The sequence below is a fragment of the Muntiacus reevesi genome, chromosome 1, assembly GCF_963930625.1.
Source record: "Muntiacus reevesi chromosome 1, mMunRee1.1, whole genome shotgun sequence".
NCBI classification, from domain to species: domain Eukaryota; kingdom Metazoa; phylum Chordata; class Mammalia; order Artiodactyla; family Cervidae; genus Muntiacus; species Muntiacus reevesi.
The window spans coordinates 227,690,872-227,714,419 of NC_089249.1; the positions used below are offsets into that span (position 1 = coordinate 227,690,872).

At 38.4% G+C, this 23,548-nt stretch overlaps 1 protein-coding gene across 4 annotated transcripts in view; it reads left to right on the plus strand.

Moving 5' to 3' along the window:
- Positions 1–1,093: 1,093 nt before the first annotated feature.
- KDM3B (lysine demethylase 3B) overlaps positions 1,094–23,548 on the plus strand; it is a 56,291-nt gene continuing 33,836 nt past the window's right edge. For 3 of the 4 annotated variants that reach the window (XM_065918637.1, XM_065918638.1, XM_065918639.1), the window contains exons 1-6: positions 1,094–1,352; positions 13,324–13,491; positions 15,719–15,832; positions 17,699–17,804; positions 19,358–19,482; positions 21,505–21,579. In XM_065918637.1, coding sequence (XP_065774709.1) covers positions 1,152–1,352; positions 13,324–13,491; positions 15,719–15,832; positions 17,699–17,804; positions 19,358–19,482; positions 21,505–21,579 — 789 coding nt within the window. In that variant the 5' untranslated portion in view covers positions 1,094–1,151. The remainder of the gene's footprint in view (positions 1,353–13,323; positions 13,492–15,718; positions 15,833–17,698; positions 17,805–19,357; positions 19,483–21,504; positions 21,580–23,548) is intronic. The other variant, XM_065918640.1, reaches the window with a different exon arrangement.

Consider the following 23,548-nt stretch of genomic DNA (forward strand, 5'->3'; position numbering starts at 1 on the left):
TATACCTTTTCCTGGTTTGTATCTACTTCCATGTATACTCTGCATCCATAAGATTATGGAGCTTGTGCTAGTCTCTAACATAACCAATGTTAATGATTGAGATTTCTCATTGCCCAGTGTAAACAAAAATCTAGGCAAAAAATATCTATCTCCCCTTCTATACAACCACTTTTCTGGCAGGAGTATCAGTCTTCCACGCCTATGAATTCAGATAGGAGTGGTGGGGTTTTCTTTGTCCTCAGCTCCACTTATTTCCATGGTAAGATATACTTTGGTCTTTCCAGTTACCTTAAAAGTTGAATTGAGAAACACCTGGACTTAATAACATTGGCTGATTTGGAAGCAGGAAGAAGCTCCACTGGGATATGTCAGACTATTGAGATGTTGGAAGCGTGTTGGCCTTCAGCCAATATAGAGTGGCATTATCACATACAATGGGTATAAAACGTTGGTCAGTTGGAAAGGGACCTATGAAGTATTGGTAATGAAATGATACCATAATTTCAAATAATGAAATGGTACCATGTTATGGACCGGTGAGAAGAAAGATACTATGTCCCGTGGGCCAATGGGAAGTTTCCTAAAAGATAAGGACGGGAGGGTAGTGCCTATTTTCAGGCTTGGAAATCAATCAGGTACTGGGGCACCAACTTCTTATCTCAGAATATCAATTCTCTAGGTAACTTGCCCCTCAGCCACCCACCCCAGTTAAAGTCTTTGGTATCCGAGGAGGGTAAGCTAAAACCTTCTCAGATGAAGGGGCCCCCTAAGGGAAATATGGCACCAGGATGGTGCCAAGGGAGACTGAAGGACCCGCCCACTTCCCCACCCCGGCCGAAACTGCAATTCCCCTCCCTGCCGCAGGGGGCACTGCAGGCCCCGGGGAGGTTGGGGCGGAGCGCAGCGAGGGGCCCGGAGCTGCCGCCCCGCTCCGAAGCGCGGGGGGCGCTGTGCGGGGCCCGGGCTGCGGCTCCGCTCCCGGCCACGGGGGGCGCTGCGAGGCGCCGGTGGTTGGTGGTGGCTGTTGGGGGGGGTGGGGGGAACCGCGGCCGCGGGTGGTGCGGAGGGAGGCCTTGCGGGCGGATCGGGAGATCGGCGGCGGAGGTGGTGGGAGGCGGCGGGCGGGAGCACGGGTCCGGCCGGCCCTGGCGATGGCGGACGCGGCGGCCTCCCCGGTGGGCAAGCGGCTGCTGCTTCTGTTCGCGGACACCGCGGGCTCTTCCTCGGCCTCGGTCCCCGCGGCGGCGGCGGCGGCGGCGGCGGGCGGAGATCCGGGGCCTGCGCTGCGCACTCGGGCCTGGCGGGCCGGCACGGTGCGGGCCATGAGCGGGGCGGTGCCCCAGGACCTAGCGGTGAGTGGCGGCCGAGGCGGGCACTCGAGGCCGGGGTTGCACGGCCTGCGGGCGGCCTCCCCGGGGGCCTTTGTGAGGGGGCGGTGGGGTGGAGGTGACCCAGTTCCGCGCCCCCAGATCTCCTCAGCGCCCCCCGCCGGCTCCTCAGCACCCCGAGCTCTGACCAGCATGGCTTCCGCGTCGGGGTGCGCGCCCCGGTTTACCTCGGGGGGCAGCCAGGGCGCTAGGAAATGCTGCCTCCACCCGGCAGGCCCCGCCTCCTGAGCGACCCCTTTCTCAGCGTCCCCCCCCAACACTCCTACGGAGCAGGCTCTAGCACCCTGGGTTCCGGAGCCCCTTAGAGTTCTGCCCGTGTGCCGCTGCCTCCTGGAAGAAGCGGACCTGTAGTCTCCCGGCCTCTCGTGGGAGACCTGCGCCCTGTTCCCTTCTTCCCCGAGCCCCGAATGGGGCGGGAATGTGGGCACTTGTGGGAGATCGAGAGGCTGCAGTTGGAGCTGCTCAGGGCTTTTTTATCTGGCAGTTACTTCCTCCTTGTCTGAGCCAGACTCGGCCAGGCTGTCTCCAGAAAGGCCAGCTCTCTTCAGGCTCCTCTCTCTTTGCGCTTCTGGGTGACAGGAGCTGCCGTAGTGGCTGCTTTTGATAAGTTTGAGATCTGTCTTAGCAGACAAATGGGGCTGTTGGGTGGTGCTTTTTATCTCCGAGCTGGGCAACTCCCCCAAACCTTGGGAGAGGTTTTGTTTTGAAACTTTATGTTGGGGCATGGCCACTTTTGAATACTTGTGTTGGTGTATTTTGTGGATAAAGTTGTTCAGTAATAGAACTTAACTAGCGTTCGTGTCCGTGATGTGTTATTTTTGTTAATGTAGCGACGAAATGTTGTCTTTGAACTTTGGCAAGCCTCTTTAGTTCCTCATTCTGATAGCGGCCCTAGGTTCTGTGTTGAGATAAGGCTGTGAAAAATAGGGGGATTCTTTTAGATTGTGGTAGATCCGCAGGCAGAAGGAATATTTTCTTGATGAACTTGCTTTTGCAGATTATTTTTTTCGCTGTAAACGGGAATTCATTTTGTAAGATTTGATGTTAACATTGCAGGTTTTTGATACTCATTTTTCTACCTATCGATCAGTGGTTTTGAACTCCCCGTCCCGCCCCATATATTAGTCTTCTGGGTTGTTTTGCTTGTGGCTGGCTTTGACTTTAAGAAAAAGGCTGCTTGGACATTTATGAGGCTTTAGTGGGGCGAATTTTTAAAGAGGTATCAGGAATACAATGAGGTGAAGAGAATGATTAAGCAAGGAGATTTGGAGTTAAATTCCTTTGCGATTTCTTTAGAAAATTGCTTTTTAGGTTAAGACGGGGGGGCGGGGGGGAGGTGTCCCTCTTAGATCCAGTAATTTACCACCTTGAACGCAAAACTTAGGTTAAGATTCACCATTTAAATGCATATTTGACCTAAAAACTTAGTCTGTCCTAGCGTTTCAGTCGAAGTTTTCTGTTCTAGTTGTTTCCTCCATCAGATGAATTGCTAATGAGCTCTGCACCTGAAATGGCTACCCATTCACTTTGTTGTTTGCTGAGCTCCCAAAGGGCAGTGGTTTTTGAAGCTCACTGAGATGCTGGACACCTACTAAGCTAAATACTGATGAATTGTGCCACTGGGCCCATGGAACTGGTTTCTCAAATCAAGTTAAAAGTTTCAGTGATTCAAAACAAAGTGTTACAACTGTGTTGAGGTCTTGGATGGAGCTGTATGCATTTAGAAGCAAAGGCAGTTTGGGGTTTTAAGAATAGGCTTATGCTTGTCTCGTATGTATAATCAAGGAACATTGATGAGAAAAAAGCGACAACAAAACTCAGCCTTTAAAATATTTTACTAGCTTGCAGAATTGCTCAAGAATTGCTGCTGTGATGATGAGGTTCAGTTAATGACAACAACTAATATAGAATCAGAACTGTCCGTTTGTTTTCCTTTTTCATTAAAGAGATTTCCTTTGGACCCTTGGCATGTGTGCCTTTCCAATTTTGCACCACACAACCGTAGTAAACACAACTGTCTTCCAATCAAAAGTGTTCTTCCTGTACTCAAGGGTGGAGTTTGCAAGCAGCTGGCCTGTGATTGGACAGATTTTCATTCAGTTATGTTTAAGATGTTTTCAGGCATGCCTGGTTTTGAGTAATGCATGGCAGGGCGCCCCCTGTTAAGGATGAGTAATTGAGGGTTGAATGAATGAGTTTTTGAAGTGATTGCAAACACTTTGCAATTTTAGGCTCCATTAATATCCTCTTTCTAAACAATTTTGATCCAGAAACCTTTCAAAATATAGTCCTGATTCATTAATGAACCCCCCCTTTTTTTAAAAAAAAAAAATATTACTAAAGCCATAAATCAGGATCTTGATCAAGAGATTTGTTGAAAAGAATTTGATAGCTGGGCATTTTCCTCACCAAAGCTATGCTGAGAAATAAGTACTGAAATTTTGAATTAAGTAATTAAACATCTTTTATTCCTTCCCCTCTTCCATGTAATAATAACGTTATTTGTATTTCAAAATAGGCTTGTTATATTTGAAAAAAAGTCTAGTTGCATAATTAGTATCATGGATTTTTATGCCTTTCTAATACTGTGTCCTCTTTGTGTTCTGGATTGTTGTTGGTCCATGTGACAGAGACCTTGGGACCGTCACATATGTAGGCATGGTAACACACACAAAAACATAGATTTTTCTTTTTGGTATAATAAAAGCAAAACTTGCACTTTGCAGAATGTCAAAATGCCAAGAGTATACACAGGAAGGTCAACAATCTGCATCCTTTAGCAGCTTCCACTTGTTGAAGAAGCCTTGTGTGTCTTCTTAATACTGGTACAAAAATATAAAAACATTTCTCTATATACAAATAGTGGGGTTTTTTTTCATTTTGTTTTTTAAGCAAATGCTATCATACTGTGCAATATCTGTAGCCTGTCTTTTTTTTTTTCCATTTAACATTAGACCATGAGTATCAGTACCCATGACCTTACTCATCATTTTAGATAACTACATTATAGAATGGATGTACAATGATTTATTAAATCATTTCCCTTTATGATGGGCATTCAAGGTATTTTAAAGTTTTTGGCACTTACAGTGCAGTTAGTATCCTTGTACATATGTCTTTATGTAATCATGGCTTTATTTCTAGTTTAGCCATCCAGGAGTGAAATTGTTGGGTTAAGGAGTACATGTATATGTTTTTATTTTATTAGGTAATCCCAGTTTATTTTCCTATGAGATTGTAGCATTTCATACTCTCACCCACATGCAGGCAGTGCTTGTTTCTTTTCATCCTTGCCATCTCTGGTGTCATCAGTCTTTGTCATTTTTTGCAATCTGATGAGTGAAAAATAGTATCTAGCATTTTCATGACCACTGATCTTTTTCTGTGTTTATTAGTCTCTTACATTTCTTTTATGAGTTATTTATGCCAAGTTTTTGCCTGTTTGAAAAAAATGGAAGTTTTTTTATTCTGTTCAAGTTCTGTATTTGGCACACTAACCCCTTTACCTGTCAAGAGTATCATTTCTCTCATTTGTCTTTTAACTTTGTTTAAGGGTTGCTTTGCCACATAGAAAAATGAAATGTTTATATCGTCAGGTCTGTTAGACCTTTCTTAACAGCTTCTGGGTTTAACTGCTTGGGAAGAAGATACCCACCCTCACCTCTGCCACCTTGAGCCTGTATAACTATTCTTCAGATTTTCTTTCTAATGTTTCATTTTTTTACCTTTAGATCTTTAGTCCATCTGGAATATTTTTATAAGTGGTATGTGTGATGGACAATGTAACTTTTCCTACTAGGTAGGAACCACTTGTGGCAGCATCAATTTTATTAATTAATTCATCCTTTTCTTTCTATATGATAGAATTAAATTATGCTTTTAGTAGTCATGAATTGTTTTGAATGTTTATCTTACCTATCTCAGCTATCCAGAACTTGCAACAGGAGTACAAGCATATCTGTCTTAATTTTTTTTAACCCTTTGAAAGGAAAGGTGGGCTCTAAAGTACTCCTTTTCTTTGATTTGAGTTGATGTAATAGATGTGAGAGTGTCCAGGCTAGTACCATATTTCTTCCGTCTGGTAGTCTTCCAAGAGGAGTGAAAGCATATCTCTTTTTTTTAAAAAAGAAAAAACTCTTCCTGCAACCTCTCCACTTTGTCTCAGGATAGGTGGACTTTAAAATAGCTGTCTGGTTTGTTTCTAGATAATATAATAATTTCCAGTGTACAATCTAATATTATTTATTCTCAACCTAAGTTCACACATAGAATTTCAGCCCTAATTGAATTAGGAGATCAACCTTTAATGATTATCCGTAAGTGTTCTTTTCTTGCTTATAATCCCGAAGCTAAATAAAAATCGAATAATATTGTAGTATGCTATTTATTAAAGTCAGTAGAATATGTTTTGTGAATCAGTGTATGGTTTAGAGAACTTTAAATAAAAATGAGATGGTGCAAAAGAATATATAATGGTTAAGTGTGAGGCCACACACACTTTTCATCCTAACTCTCCTCTTACAGCAGGAGGTCTGTTTTTGAAACATGGAGCCACTATTGAATTTTTTAGGCACTCAAGTGCTTTGTGTAAGTTGCTTTTTAAAGTTTGTCTTCGTTTATGTGTGTATATCATTTTTGATACTTCTATCTTACTGTCTTTGCATTCTATTTATTTCAAGACTACAATATGTCCACCAGTGGTCACACTGTACACTGGTCATTTTGTCCAGCATCCTCTCCCTTTATTGTACAATCAGATTTTTTTCTTGTTAATTATGCATTTGTTTCTAAGAGTTGTTTCACTAACTCTCCATCTGTCAAGGGCTCATTCCCTCCTTTAGTACTCACTGGCCTAGTTCTCTTCTCCACCTTCTTCTTGCTGATTTAGTTTCCCCTCCACCTGCCTAAACCACGGGTAACTAACATGGCATTTTCTGTTAGTGATTTTCTCAGCAACAGCTGGAGTGGGTTCCAGTAGGCTTTGCTTCCTCAAGGCCTGGGGGACACAACACCTGTTGCTGTTTCTCAGTTTTCTACTGCCTTTGACAGGTTGGTGGTTGTTAAGCCCTCCGTGTCCCACTGTTCCTACCGCTAAAGTGTCTTTTACCCTTGTTCTGCAGTTGGATAAAACCTGCCTGATTGAACAGTGACCTCGCTTAGTTTTGCAAGGGCAGGAGCTCTGGGAGGGGGCGGTGGTGGGGGAGTTGTGTGTCTTCAGGGGTAATCAGGCTCTAGGGAACTGATTCTCACTAGCCAAACTCTTGAGACTGATTTGTAAATCCACATGTAAAGTTATTAATTTACAATGGGAGATAAACCTATCCAGAGATCTGCACAGAGCCCCCTCCTAGTCTACTCAGGAGACCAAATTACAGATAAGAGGGATCCTTGTCCTGCAAAGAATCAGACAAGGAAAGCTGGGCGTTGCCAAAGGGATATTTACAATATGCACTCTTGCTGATCCTCTGCTTTCCTAGTACTTTCTGGCTTCTGTGTTTTATACCCCCTCTACCCTTTGCTTTTGATTTTGTCGTCCATTGAAATCCTGTGAAGAGAAAAGAACACCTCTTTCAAGTCTTTCTAAATCCCAGTGTTTTTCCTTTATCACTTGGTGAGATAATACTTTTGTAATATTTATTAATTTTTCTTGGTGTAGATACATAACAAGATATATAGCTTATCTGACCTTCTAGATTGTAAGTTCATCAAGAACAGGGAACATGTGCATTTTTACTATTACTCACCTTAAGTAGAATATTTAGAAGCCAGTATTATGTTAACTTTTATTTCTGATTTTTTATTTTATTTATTATGGATTTTCTACTCTGTGGCCCCCTGTATTTAACTTGATCTTTAAGGTTTTTTTCTTTTGTATATTTTTACTGATATTGACTCACTACTGATTTTCTTCTTTACATGATTGGATTTATATTTGGGACCCCTATCCAAGGTACATTGTCCGTTGGTTTTTGTGATTTACATCAGAGTTGTTAGATGTGTTTTATTTTTCTGATTCTCAAGTAATACATGTCTAGTATACAAAATGTAGAAGTTATTTTAATAAAAATAATAAGTAAAAAAAAAAGCCCCTGTAGAATCACAACCTATTAAAAACTGCTATGTTTGGTACATATTCTAATCTTTTTTTTAAGTTGAATTCATACTGTATTTTCAGTTTTGAGTTTTTCTTTTAACTTTATATGTCAGTTATTTTCATGTCTTACCAAAAAATTTTGTGTTATAGGTGATTTTAATTTTTTGTCATTTTTTGTATTTTCCACAGATAACTTGTGTTGCTTTCGTAACTGAAAGGGAAACAATAAATACTCTCAAAGAAAATCTCATAGTTTTTGTTGACTGGCTAATTTATTTAACTGCTCCTCTTTCATTGGACACTGAAATTGTTTCAGATTTTATGGTTTATTAATATTTCTGTGATGAATATTTTTGTGAATAAAGCCTGTTCTGTGTTTACTATGATTTCCTAGGATTATTGCCAGAAATGCTATTATGGGTATACACATACTTAAGATTCTTGATATATGACAGTTTTTTTTTCCTTTTAAGTCATTCCAGTTTATATTCTAACCAGTTATGAATTTGCTTAAGAAATGCATATTTATCAGAAGCCCAAGATCCACTAGGCATTTCACATTATTTTATTTAGTTCTACCACAGTTCTGTGAGGCACTTACTGTCCCTATTAACAGACAAAGGAAGTAAGTCGCAAAGAGGCTGAAGTAACCTGCTCCACAGCTAAGAAATGGGCAAGTTGGGATGCAAACCCACATCTTTGTGATTCCTCTGCACCTAAAACCATTTATATATATGTATATGTATATGTATATACACACACTTGAGTTTGTATTCAGGTTATTTCTGTGCTCAGTTGCATTTGACTGTTTGCAGCCGAGTGAACTGTAGCCTACCAGGCTCCTCTGTCCATGAAATTTTCCAGGCAAGAATACTGGAGCAGGTTGCCATTTCCTACTCTAGGGGATCTTCTTGACCCAGGAATCTAACCCTTGTCTCTTGCACCTCCTATGTTGGCAGGCAGATTCTTTACCACTATGCCTGCTGGGATTCTAATATCATTTGTAACAGAGTTCATATTTCATTTAGAATGTAGTTAGGAAAACTGGAAAAGAAAAGTTAGGAGCCTTGGAAATTAGTTACATTTTCCTTACCTTCTCACAGTCATTACCATATCCTGTTATTTTTATCTCTGATTTCTCAAATATGCTTTTCATTCATACAGTCTTGATCTAGACCTTGGTTTAGGCCTTTTACATCTCTTACCTGGGTTTTCATCACTTTATAATTAGTCTCCTTGCCTCCAGTTTCTTGCCTCTATGAGTTCTTTTCAAACCTGATCCAAAAGTTAATTCTTTCCTTTAAAAAAAAAAAAAAAAAAGTTAATTATATAAATAATATGTCTAAGGACAAAAAAGGAACATTTACTGATAAGGTATTACCTTATTATCAGATAATACTATTACTGCTCCTATCCCAACCCTTCTCCTGTCCTCCCAACTCCCGGAAAAATCTGCAGCTTGCTTTTTTCCATATAGTATATCTTAGAGATCTATGTTCATCTATTAGATATATCTCATTTTTAAAACTTCCTTATGTTATTCCATAATTTGAATAAAGGATGTTTAATACTTTTTGTAATTTCTGTTTTTATTTCCTATTTAAACTGAGTATTGAGACATTTTTCCCCTCAGGTGGCATTATCTTTATAAAATGCACATGAAAGATGTCTGGGTTTATCATCATTTCTCCCACCCGCCTTAAAACAATCAAACGCTCCCCCAAGGCCTATGGAAGACAGCGTAAACTCGAATGTGTCCAGGGCTAGGCTTGTAGAAATAGCTGGGCAACAGACTGAGGGTATGGGGGGATTGACTACTGGAGAGTTCAGACATACCAACAGAACCCCCACTCTGCTGACCAAACAAGAACCTCTGCCACCGGGTTTCAATTTATCATCCGTTAACAGGCCAACAAAACACTTTACAGCTAACTTACTAGCTGCTACATCCTCCTCCTAGAACACCGAATCTGCTCTTAGGTTTCTCTGATTTTGCACCTGCTGCAGTCTTTCTCTCCCTTCTCTGCCAGAAGAATACAGTTTGTCCTTTGAGATCCAGTTTGTATACCACTACCTCTTCCATGAAACCTTTCTTGTTTCCCAAAACATATACTTTCTCTAATATGTTCAGTCTTTATTACTGCTCTTATTACATACCTCTGTAATAAATTTCTGTACCTCTCTATTGGCTCATCTAGGGTTTGATTCCCTCCTGCCAGGTGCTACCTTATTCACCTTGATCTTCTTGGCCCTGGCAAGTGTTTTGTGCACATGCACACAAACACACACATATTTTTGAGGCATTCTGTTTTTGTTGAGTGAATAATACTTTTATTAATTGTAGTAAGAATGGCCATAGGGAGGACCAGAATCCAAACTGATTACTACATAATTATGTGGTTAGCATGCAAGTTTGTATTGCTCAGACTACTACTGTCTGATTTTGTCAAACTTAGGTTAACTTACTTGATTTTTAAAAAAATTTGTTTCATTTTAATGTCACTGAAATGAATGTGCATTACATATAGACCATAAAAGGGATTTTGAAGTGAAAGTAAGTGTTTTACTACTAACTCTCCTTAACTAAAGAAATATTTTACACATCTAGTCCTTAGGCTCTAGCTGCACAATAATACTTTTTGCTACTTTTACTCTAGTAGTAGAAATTTAAAAATACTTAAAAATCAACTCAAAACTGTTTTAGTTCTGTTCTGTCCAGATTATCAACCTGCCTTGGCCATCTCTAACTCGGTCCAAGCACTACCGTTGATTTTTGTTAGCTTATATCCCTTCTTCCTGTTTTGTGACCTAGCCACTACCATTTAAAAAAATTATTTGTTTCTTTGGCTGCGCTGGGTCTTAGGTGCAGCATGTAGAATCTAGTTCCCTGATCAGGGATAGAACCTGGGCACCCTGCATCGGGAGCATGGAATCTTAACCACTGGACCACCAGAGAAGTCCCTGGCCATTACCATTTTAAGAGTTCATGTTCTGTGTATTTTGACCTGAAATGATTCTTCACCTCATTTATATATTCTAACTCCTTCCATGTCTAGCTAGGAAGTGGAACAGAGAGTGCTAGGATGAGAAATAAGCCATAATACTGGTAGAACATGTTTACAAATATCCACATTTCATATTGCTCCCAAAACAAATTTGTATTGTTAGCCTAGAGCAGTTGTTTGATCCTAGAACATACAGCACTGTGGTTGCCAAGTACGATACTTTATTCCTTTGCCCAGGCAGGTTAGGAAATAATTGCCCTTAAATTAGGTAAAATATGGCTTTCAAATATTTCAGCTCTTCCATGGTGTTTTCAAATGTGTTATGATAGAATTCCTGAATACTAACTTTTTAAATGTTCAAATTCCTATATAAAGAATTAAAATCACTACAACTTTGATACAATGACTTCTTTTAGCGTTGTCCTTGTATTTGTATGTTGGTATGACTTAGACTTTTGTGACTCATATGTTGGCTTCCCAGGTGGCACTAATGAACCTGCCTGCCAATGCAGGAGACATAAGAGCCGCTGGTTCGATCCCTAGGTTAGGAAGATCCCCTGGAGGAGGAAATGGCAACCCACTCTAGTATCCTTGCCTGGAGAATCCCATGGACAGAAGAGCCTGGCAGGCTACAGTCCATGGAGTCGCGCAGAGTGAGAGAGACACGACTGAAGCGATTAGCACCAGCGCCAGCACCATGTTGATTTTTAAAGTAGTTGGCTGATTACCACTGTACATTGGCACCTAGCTGTCAGGCACCAGAGAGCCTCAACCTCTGGTTTTCTAAGCTATGCCCAGGAGAGCACTGTGTCACTCAAGGCCAGACTCCACCTAGGGTTTCGACAGCCTCTGTTCCTTTTCATGACTTGGAAGGCCTTGTCTGTCCTTCAGCCGTTGCCTCCTCTGGACATCAGTTATGACACCACTGAACAGTAATGGGGCTGCTGTTCTCCTAGTCTTTGGTTCAAAATCCAAGTCATTTTTGAGTTTTCCCTTACTCTTATTCCAGCCAGTCATCCTGCTTGTTGATATGACTCATCAACTCTCATGAGCCCTGGTCACTTCCTTCCTCATCTCACTGCTCCCACTCTAGGTCTTGTAAGAACACCCCATGTTCCCCACCCCACTCCCACTCTAAACCATCTTCATCCACTAAGTAGCTGAATTGTCCTGAAACAAACTGATCTGCTTATATTTTGACCTCAGAAACCTTTTACTGGCAATTGCATGTATACACATTCACACACACACACACACACACATCTCCCATTGGCAGATGGATGAACCCAAATTTTATCCCAATATTTGGTGTCTTCCACATTGACTATTAATCTTTTTAGTCTCATTGCCCACTCCTTCCCCCACAGTGTGCTGTATAGCTCCTGGCCGTCCTAGAACTTGATTGGGACTTTTTTTTTAAACCTCAGCCCATATCAGTCCCTTTGCACACCTGAAGTGATCTCTCCTGCTTCTAAACGCTCCCTATACTTTATTTTATTTGTTTTATCTTATGGCATGTTATTGCCCAAGTAGTGCTTTACAATTGACCAAAGTACTTTTGAATCTCTGACTTTATTTAGTCTTCACAACCAGTCCATGAGGTATGTCTTATCACAAAAGATGAAACCAATACTTGAGAAGCGAAGAGTGACTTGCTCAAGTTTTCAATTAAAACTAACATCTTAAGGTTAAGACAGAAATCCAGGCCTTCAGGAACATAAGCCCCAATCTTTGTTCATTACTGCCTTTCTTGTTGCCTGAGTCTCTACTTAAATACAAGTTTGAATATCTCTTTCCAAATTGTCAGCAAGTTACTTAAAGTTGTATATGATTCCTCCAGAACACGTATTAATATATGAATGAGCCCCTTCATATTTTAAATGTAATGCAGTTTAATGTTCTTTCTCTGTAAAAAATCATGCTTCCCCTTTTGAGCCTTATTTTCCCATCATTTTTTTTTAAAGTAGATGTGAAACTTACTTAATATATTATAAGTAATAAACCTAGAGCTTTATGCAATGAATTTAATTGCCCTACATTGTTGCCTTTGGAAGTGTCATATGAGAAATTTCTTGTAGAGCCAAGTGGTTGGAGAAGTGTTGCTTCCATGAGACATTGCTTTGTGTTCTCTTTTTAGACAGTGAAGACAATGCAACTGACCTCTCCATTTTCAGAGTGGCCTTTAGGAAGCTCAGAGCCAAATCAGTAATCCATCATTCATCATATATCCCTCAGTCATACAGCTGTATAGATCCTTATTCTCATCATAAGTTTTCCTTCTTTTTATACTTAAATAGTGATTTCCTGTTGTAGTTTGCATAGTCCTGATTGCAAATTTACATTTCATCATTTTCTTGCATCTTTCCCAAAAGCCAACTAAAATTCTTTGAAGTGGGTTATAAGTACTCTAGCCTTTATTAATTTTAAAAGTTCCCAATAGAAGTGTAAAAAATTTGTCATTCTACCTATTAGACTATGAACTCCTTGAGATCAGTGTTCTAGATTCCTTTCCGTATTCATGAACCTAGCATAGCCCCCAGTTAGTGTGCTTAGATGTAAATTGGAAACTAAGAGTTATAAATCTCAGTAGGATCTTGGCTAGAAATTACTAACTATAAATAGCTAATGCCCCCTTAACTCTGTACCCTCTTCTCAGAGTAAGGATGAGACCAACTTCCTGGCTCTGAAGTAAGATTGGTTTTTATTGAAATCCATTAAAAGAAGTTAAAAACAAGTTAAAAGCTTTCAAAACAGGAAGTTTGTGTTTGTTTTTTATGTTATAGTGTGGGATTTTTTCCAGTGTAACCTCAAGATGACTTTTTGTCTCTTTTTCCAGATCTTTGTAGAGTTTGATGGCTGTAACTGGAAGCAGCACTCCTGGGTTAAAGTTCACGCTGAAGAAGTTATTGTACTTTTGCTGGAAGGGTCTCTAGTATGGGCACCTCGGAAGGACCCAGTCCTTATCCAGGGCACTCGAGTCTCAATTGCACAGTGGCCAGCCCTGGTGAGTGACTTTTGTTGGCTAGAAACATATTTGGGCTTTATTCCTATTCTATATGGTATTTATGCAACAGCTGAACTCTTTAGAATTCCCCAAACTCTAATGCTTTGTCCTTAACAGGCTTTTATTCTGAAGTTACTAAAGCAAAAATTGGGAGAAATCTCTTCTCCTGTGCTTTCTGAAATGTTTTGTATTAAGTAACATTTGATACTTTGTTTCTAAATAATTTTTCACCTTTCTTTTCCCATAATAATATTATGAAACAATGTAGTTCTTAAAGTCTGTTTTTTTCCCATAGAAACTGTTTTGTTTCCTGCTTTAGTGAGGTAGAATTGACATATAACATTATATAAGTCTGTGTACAAGGTGATGATTTTATATTTATAGTGAAATAATGATTACAGTAAGGTTAACAGTTCTGTGTCTCACATAGTTACATTTTTGTGTATGTGGTAAGAACTTTTTTTTAGCTTTGCAGAACAAGAACATTTTAAAAATCTCAGTAAAGTATAATAATCTCATTGTTTTATAGAGTACCTTCCTACATATTATCTAATTTGCTTCTCACAACACATACATGGTAAGAACTTTTAAGATTTACTCTCTTAGCAACTTTCAAGTATACAGTACAGCATTATTAACTATAGTCACCGTGCTGTACATTAGATCCTCAGAATTTACTCTTATTACTGTAGCTTATACCCTTTGACCACTTTTACCCATTTCCCACATTCCCCCTACCCCTGGCAGCCACCGATATATTCTGTGTCTATGAGTTCAGTTGTTTTATATTCCACATGTAATTGAGATCATACCATATCTGTCTTTCTCTGTCTGACTTATTTGACTTAGCATAGTGCCCTGGAGATTCAGCTGTGTTATTGTAAATGGCAGGATTTCCTCCTTTTTTATGGCTGAATAATGTTTCATTGTGTATAATATTTGTGTGTGTGTATATGCACTGCATTTTTTTATCCATTCATTCATCACTGGACACGTAGGTTGTTTCCTTGTCTTGGTTGTTGTAAATATCGCTGCAGTGAACATGAGGGTACAGATATCTCTTCAAGACAGTGATTTCATTTCTTTGGATAAATACTCAGAAGTGGGATGTTGAGTCACATGGTAGTTTCTGTTTTTAACTTTTCTGAGGAACCTCTGTACTGTTCTCTGTAGTGGCTGCACCAGTTTACATTCCCACTGATGGCGCAAGGGTCCCCCGTCCTCTACGTCGTTTCCAGTACTTGGTGTGTTTGTCTTTTCACATCCCCACTGATGGGACGAGGGTCCCCTCCTCTTTGTCTTTCATTTAGGTATGAGGTGATTACTCATTGTGGTTTTGATCTGCATTTCCCTGAAGTTAGTGAGGTTGAGCCCCTTTTCATGTACCTGTTGCCCATTTGTCTGTTTTTAGAAAAATATCTCTTCAGGTGATATGCCCATTTTTAAATCAGACTATTTGTGAGGGATTTTTTGTTTTTAACATTTTGAGTCACCCATTTATTAGTTGGATAAGTTAGAAGCATAGACACTTTGTCTATGCTTTAGCTCAGACTCTCACAAGGCAAAAATCTAGTTCTCCTATGACTAACCGAATTAAATAATGCTCAAAACAAACATTTTTAACCTATTGATTTTACATATCATCGCCTACTGAACTCTTTTCATTTGTTTTTAAAGCCACTTTCCAATTGAACTTTTATTTATTTATTTATTTTCCAGTTGAACTTTTAGAAGAAGCTCAAATTGATCTTGGTCCCTGGGTGACTTTTGTAGGCAGATTATTTAAGAAACACTAAATATGAATTTACCCATGCATTTTTATATCACTGATCAGTTTAGAAATCTCACAAAGGTTTCAAGAGCTCTAGAGATGATAATGGTGTAACTCTTTATTCTGAGAGCTTACTGTAATGTAACCTTCTTTAAGCCTGACAAGATTAGTTAGATTGCAAAAGAGAATGAGGAATTTCTATTCTTCTTATCCTTTTTAGTTGTTAATAAGGCTATTGAGCTGACTTTATGCCCTAGTTTGCTTCATATGATTATTTGAGGACAGATGGTGGGTTAGGAATGACTCTCAGAACTAATGCTTTAGCTTATCTGAATTTACTGAGGTGAAAGATATATATTAATAATGGACATTTTCTTTGCAGCTAGATATTCAGTTTAATTGTCATTTATTTTCTCTCCCAAGTACTAATCTATTTCTTGTCATTGTGTTTCACAGACTTTCACTCCCCTGGTAGATAAACTCGGTTTGGGTTCTGTGGTTCCAGTTGAATACCTTCTGGATCGGGAGCTTCGTTTCCTGTCAGATGCTAATGGGTTGCATTTGTTCCAGGTACTTATCAGTTGGTCTAGTCCTGAATTTATTTCTCTCCCTGCTAATTTCTCTGTTGATTGTAAATAGAGTGTTTCCTCTTCTCTTTTAATGTTGAAGCAAGTACTTTCTCCCAGTAATTCCATGTGCCTTTTTTCTTTTTTTAATCCATGTGCCTTTTAAAGTTTCTTTGGTCCCTTGAAAAGTACTTTTGGTGACTGAGGCTTCTTTTCTCCCCTCCACACCCCCACCTTACCCTAAAACCACTTTACACTTAAGATCACAGTTCCACAGAAGTAGTGACTTTCCAGAGGTGTCTGCTTCTGTAACTTGTCTGAGAAGGGCCTATACCTTTGCCAGTGGCAAGGAGGCTGGGAATTTGGGCTCATTCCAACCAACATTAAATATTGAAGAGCTTAGATATATTTTTAGTTACAAAAAAGGGATAGGTTAGTAGTTTAAACAAGCTAGTATCTAAGTTAGAGTTTCAGAATATATGGATAATAATATTTATTTCTCACAAGAATTATTGTCTGAATGTTAAAATTTAGGAGACTTCCAAGAATTTTGCTGTCTTATTGAGGCAGCCAAGAGCAATGTTTACTAAACTGTGTTTTGTGAAATATTAATGATGATTTTTTTTTTGTCGAAATGTCTTCCTGCCTTATTAGGCCTCACTCCCTCTCATCAGTCTTGTTTTATTCATCTTTGTAATCTTAGTGCTTGTATGAATAGGCACTCAGTGAATTGTGGATAAGTATCAAAATAACAAGATTTACAGGGAATAAAATGTTTTACAGTCAAATAAGTATGAAGAACATTTACCTAAACATGCTTTTTTCCTACATGTCTTCTCAGAGCCTTTAAATGTACTATTGTATGTAGAACGATATAGTATCCTGTTGTCCCTTTAACAACACAGGTTTTGACTACATTGGTCCACTTAGTGTATGGATGTTCTTCAATAAATATAGTACCTATAAATTAAGATGACTTTTTTTCACTGTGTCTTTTCATTTAGATGTCTAATGTTAGTAATACTTTTAACATCTGTAGTGTTTTGTTTTATATAAGGCAGTCTTTTTTTTCCAGCTATGCTGGGACTTCGTTGCTGTACAGGCTTTTCTTTAATTGCAGCAAGTGGGGGCTACTCTCTAGTTGCGGTGTGTGGGCTTCTCATTGTGGTGGCTTCTCTTGTTGCAGAGCATGGGCTCTAGGGCGCACAGGCTTCAGTAGTTGCAGACCACAGGCTCTAGAGCACAGGCTCAATAGTTGTGATGACATGTGATATTTCCAGATCAAGGGCCAAACCCATATCTTCTGCATTGGCAGATAGTATTCTTTACCACTGAGCTACCAGGGAAGCCCTGAATAAGGCAGTCTTGATGTAGTGCATTGACAGATAGTTCATCTTGTAAACAGACATCATGAACATAGGGTATCAATAAATACAGTATAGTACTCTCTTCCTCAAGATTTCAATATTTTCTTTTCTCTTGCTTACTTTATTATAAGAATACAGAAAAATATACATGATATACACAATATATGTCAATCAACTACGTATCAGTAAGGCTTCCAGTCATTATTAGGAGTTAAGTTTTGGGTGAGTCAAACATACACAGATTTTTGACTGGATGGGTTGGGGAAGCAGTTGATGTCCTGCCCACTTCCCACCTTGTTCAAGGGAGGTATAATATTTCCTAAACCTAAATGATCGTAGCATCTTTAACTTTTGTAGAGCATCTTGTAGTCAGACTAGGGTTCTTTAGAACATTTTGATATATGCTGATGTAGAGCTCCTCAAGGGTATAATTTTTCTCTTCTGGTTAGATATTATTGCTATTTATTTCAGTATTCAGTCGTTTCTTCTTTTATCTTTACTAGATGGGAACAGATAGCCAAAACCAGATACTTTTGGAACATGCTGCTCTGAGAGACACAGTTAATGCTTTGATCAGTGACCAAAAGCTACAAGAGATATTCAGCCGAGGTAAGAATAGTCTTCTGTCCTTGAATTCCGAATCGGGTGTATGGCCAATGTTGAAAGTGATAGAATGGGAAAAATACCATGCAACTCTTAAAACATCTGTGCTTATCTTCTTTTTGTGGGTAGTGTCACAAGTAACTCTAGTTAGCTGGATCTCTAGAATGGATTGGAAAAATAGGATCTCCCTCAAACCAATTTCCTTTTTGTATTATCTTTCATAATACGCAATTTTGTCTTTTTTAAAATTTCTTTATTTCTTAAATATTTAGTAAGGACTAACCTTGCAGTTGACACAATGTTAAGGTACTGGGATTTAACGACAAGCTAGAAAATCTCTGCCCTTGTTTAGCATACTGTCTTGTAAGGTTCAGTGGACCAAAGACTGTTAACACCAACAAATAACAACTTAGAGTGTAAGGTATGTTCATAAAGGAAGGTGTCCACAGACTCATTCACATTAAGAGCATGTTAACTTTTAAGAATGAAAACAAAAGAGATTTATTAACTTTTTCATTTTACATACAGGTTTTGCCCAAGATTCTACACAAAGGGTAGATAGACTCTGGCTTCATTTATCCTTCCCTTCATGTTGTACATCTGCTCTTTTTCCTTCCTGACCTCATGATAATAATGATTTTCAGTGAAATAGGGCTCTTGGTTCTCTTTTGTCAAACTAAATCTAAATAGGTAAAGGTAGGAAAACTGGCCTCTTCGGAGAAGGGATGTATCAGTGCGAAATGATGTTTAATGATCAAGGAAAGGTATGAGAGAGGAAAGACAGTGAGGAAAAATAGGTAGCAGTGAGAAGAAAATCAAGGGACAGGATAAGACATAGACATATATATGAATGTGTATAGAAAAATTAAGCTTAATTATAGCTGTGAAAGATAATTAAAATAAGCAATGATTTAACTATATAGTCTCAAATGTATAAGATATGTAGGAGAGAGAAACTGTTGTTCTTAGAGGGCCAGCTGAAATTGTAGGGTAACATTACCTGCTGATAAAATAATATCTTTGAAACTCTATGTTCTTAGGAAGACAGGTGCTTTATTTGTTCAGATTGTTATTAGAGCAGAGGCTGGAAACCTCATAAATTGAATTCTCCACCTACTGTATTGAAAGTAAGTTAGCAAAGGGCAAATGGTTATGTGTCATTCCTATGCTAACATAACAAGATACTACATTCAACTTACTAGCCTACTTAAGTATATGTCAGATAGATCTGTGTATATTTTCATATTATCTCTAGTTTTTGACTTGTAAGTTGCCTTTCTCTTTCCTATATTACTTCTAGAATTGGAAGATTGAGATAAGGTATCAGAACCTAGGATATTCTAAGAAATCGCCAAATAAAATTTATAAAAGTCACTGGGAAAAACTATGTTTTATTTTTAAATTGCTGTGTATAGTAAATCTGAAATTGCTCATTTATTCAACTCCATACAAGAGGATTGAAAATGCCAATAAGTCTTCTTTCTGTTTCTGATTTTTAGGAACAATCATGAAATACAGCGTAGCCAAAAATATTCAGTACTGACTGATCTCTTCTTTAGGTCCCTACAGTGTTCAAGGTCACAGGGTCAAAGTATACCAGCCAGAGGGAGAAGAAAGTTGGCTCTGTGGTGTTGTAAGCCATCAAGACTCCATCACCCGTCTTATGGAGGTGTCTGTAACTGAGGTGAGGCTCTGTGTTATTTTGTCTACGGTCCATCCATCCCCTTACCATGGGTGGTATGGAGTAAGGGAGCACTTCATTACATGTAAGAAGAGTTGGGTTCCATCTCTGGCTTTATCACTTTTGATTCTATCACCTTGAGAAAGGCTGTTCTACTTTTTCAACCTCAGTGTTCTCGTCTGTAAATTAGATGTAATTAGGTAACCACCCTTGACCTCACAGTATGTGTTTTGGCAACTGAGATGATGTATTCAAAAGTGCTTTGAAATCTATAGAACAGTAGACAGATGTGAAGTGCTATTATCATTATTTTATCATATTCATATTGTTTATTATTTATAAATCTAATCAATTAGCATTTGCCTCTATAATACTTATGCCACTCTCCCCTAGATGCTGATAAAATGAATTGTTTTCTAAGGAAATAAGTAGAAAAAACAAAGCATATAACTACATGGAGAATTATCTATCAAAAACAAGAATATTTTGAGGCAAACACATATGTATTTACAACACCTTTGAATTGGTTTCAGACTCGCCCTCAGCAGTCACATGTAATATGAGCATAATGATTTTAGTTATTTCTTTAATTTATTAAATTATTCAATCTTCATTTACAAATTTCAAGTGATACACATATATATAAATAGGTCATGAAAGCCATCCCTTCCCATAGGCAAATATTACTCCTGACAGTGGTACCCACCATTAACAGTTTGGTATATATTCCATATTCTTCCAAATACCTTCTCTCTATGTGTGTATATGATATTTTTATACTGTCTATTTAGGTAAGAACTGTATAAATCATACTGTACTAACAAATGGGATCATATGATACACGTAGTTCTTTGATTTATGTTTTTAACTTAATTTTAAATTATTAGCATCTTTCTCTGTAAATATATATAGAAATCTACTTCATTCTTTAAAAACAGATACATACTATCCACTGAATTGATGTATTATAACTAATTTAATTTAAAATTGATGGACATTTAAAAATCATTTCCAGTATTTTACTAATACAAATAATGCCTCAGTGAATATCCTTGAGCATATATCATCATACATTTTTCACATTATTTATTTATTGAAATAAATTCCCAAGTGTGTAATTGCCAGGTCAAAGGATGTACACATTAAATCTGACAGTATCCGTCAAATTGACCCCTGCCAAAACCTTTAGTTTGTTTTTTTTTTTTTTTTGCTGCACAGTATGTAGGATCTTAGTTCCCTGACCAGGATCAAACCCATGACCTCTGCAGTGAAAGCTCCCAGTCTTAACCACTGCACCACCAGGGAAGTCCCTAGTTTTTTTTCTGAAGGTTCCTTTTTTCTTTTAAATTTTATTATTTATTTATATTTATTTTTGGCTCTGTAGGGTCTATGGGCTGCTCTCTAGTTGCCGTATGCAGGCTTCTCATTGTGGTGGCTTCTCTTGTTACAGAGCTCTGGCTCTGACACTGGCAGGGCTTCAATAATTTAAGCACATGGGCTCAGTAGTTGTGGCTCCTGGGCTCTAGAGCACAGGCTCAGCAGTTGTAGCTCACAGACTTAGTTACCACAGCATGTAGGATCTTCCTGGACCAGGGATCAAACTCGTGTCTCCTGCATTGGCAGGTGGATTCTTCACCAGTGAGCCACCAGGAAAGTTCATTTTGTTTGTTTGTTTGTTTTTGTTTTGTTTTTTAATTACAGAATAGGAAGGTTTTAGAGATGTAGTATTTGAAATTAGTAACCCTAAAAGAGACAATTGGGCATTGAACTCAATTTTTTCATTCATTCATTTAACAAATATTTGAGTGCTTACCATATTCTAGACCTTGTTTCAAATGTTGTTATTCCGGCAGTGAATTAAATAATAGAGATCCCTATTCATGGAGCTTTCATTCTAGCAGCGAAGTAGAAACAAATAGAGATAATTGCATAGATTATGTAAGAAAAAATACATAGTTATGTCTTTGGTGGGCAGGCATTAAATCTTTCTCCTCTTTTCTTATTTCTATCCTCCTCCTTCTATAGAGTGGTGAGATCAAGTCCGTAGATCCCAGATTGATCCATGTGATGCTCCTGGATAATTCGGCGCCTCAGAGCGAGGTACAGTAATGGAGTGAGTCTCTGAGCAGACTCATGAGCTTGCATTACCTTGTTACATAGACTTCATTATGTGTGTGTTACCCCTGTTAATAGGTTTGGGTTCCAAGCTCTGACCACTGTACAGTTCTTGCTCTCACCACAGTCTTGTCTAGTTGAGGGAGGATAATCTCGAGAAAGAGGCCTAGTCTGAGCAAACCCTTTTCATTATGGCTATGTTGCCTAACTGTTTTAAAATGGCCTGCCTTTTTCTTACATTTTTTTAGGACAGGTATATTTAAAAGATACAATAGACAAAGCTGTAATAATAAGCAGTAGTAGTATTCATGACCTACCCAGTAATAAGAAATGGAGAAGAAGCTACATCCTTTTTTCTTTCCATTAGGTGGTAGTGAGCTCCAAGGAAATCTGAAATTTCGTATCCCAAGAAGTTCAAACTAAACTAGTGCCTAGTTCAGTGCTCAGCACACAGTGGATTACTCCATAGTTTCTGAATCAGACCAACTCTTGGTTCATTCAGAATTATCATAACCCATTAAAAGACGCATTGTAGATCAGTGCCTGAACCAACAAGGAATCCTGTATGAATTTCCTTCAGTAGGACATTGACTTGGACAGCCATCTGTCCATATATTCTTCATCGTTTTCTTAGCACCTGTGTTTGTATTGCTCTCTTGGCTGCTTCTGCTGGGTATACAGTTCTTCCTCTTCTTTATCCAGTCATTTTGGTTGATAAAACAAGATTAGGGTAGAAAAAGTAGAATAGATAAAATTTAATAGTTCTTTACTACTTATTATATTATTACAAATAAGATAAGTCTCTTGACTGTGTTTACATGGCTGAAAAACACTTGTTACTTTGATGCTGTATTGGGTCCCTTTTTTATTTCCTTCCTCATTTCATTTGTTCTTTAAGCACCTATTATATGCTAGGTACATTTAGATTGTGCCACATATAGCTAGGGAGTACTGGTCTGAGTGTTCTAATCTACTCACATGTGAGTAGCTCACCATTAGTAGGACATACATACAAGTTGTTGCTCAGGAAAATTGCTGTGAGCCTGGCTCTGTAAGTTGGCTGAATGAGTTAAAGGTGAGATCTTTGGTTTTCAGCAACAGACGTTGATTTTTCTGTTTTCAGCTTTGCCATGGTGTGACTATCTTCTTAGCTAGCAAAATACAATTATTGACAAATCTGCCAAGTTTTACAGTAACGCTTCTTAGAGATCCATGGTCACCTCATTTTCTTGGAAAGAGTGAGCAAGAAAGGAGAGATTTCAGTGATCGTACTTAAATACTTCACAGCACTGAAAACTGAGTTATGATAGAGGTTGAAGAACAGGTAAAAAGATTTTTAAATGATCAAATGAAAATAATTCTTAACAAATAGAAACAGTTCTTAAATGAAAAATTTAGAAACTTAGATTAATATTACCAAAAGTATGGGAGAAACAAGTAAATCTTGAGCTTTGGTTAATGTTTTCAGAAGGAAATTAAGGGGGAAAAAATGAAGACAGAAAAAAAAGAAGAGAAAACTAGCAAGAAGAAATGAAAAATTTGAAAAAAATTCAGTTATAAGAGCTATAATAATGATTGATTACAACAAAGATACAGATCTGCACAAAAAATCTATATGTATTCAAGGGCAATGAGAGTCGATTAATCAAGCTGGTAAATAATAACAGCCAAATAACTGTGTCACTAGCTTATTGCCACCCCAGTACATTATCTAAATGAAACTATCTGAAAGTTAGCTAAATGCAGCTAAAAAGAAGTAATAGGATATCAATCTAAGAATGTTCCAGGTATACGTCGCCTGAGAGAGTGTTAACTGTGTCCCAAGCCCCGGTCCTCTTGTCCTTCTCAGGGAAATAGTTTTCACTCAGAGATAGAAATTGCCCCCTTCTAATTCTGTGTGTTTTAAGGTTACTGACCTTTCAAATAAGGCTAAATAAGATTTCATGAGGTAGGA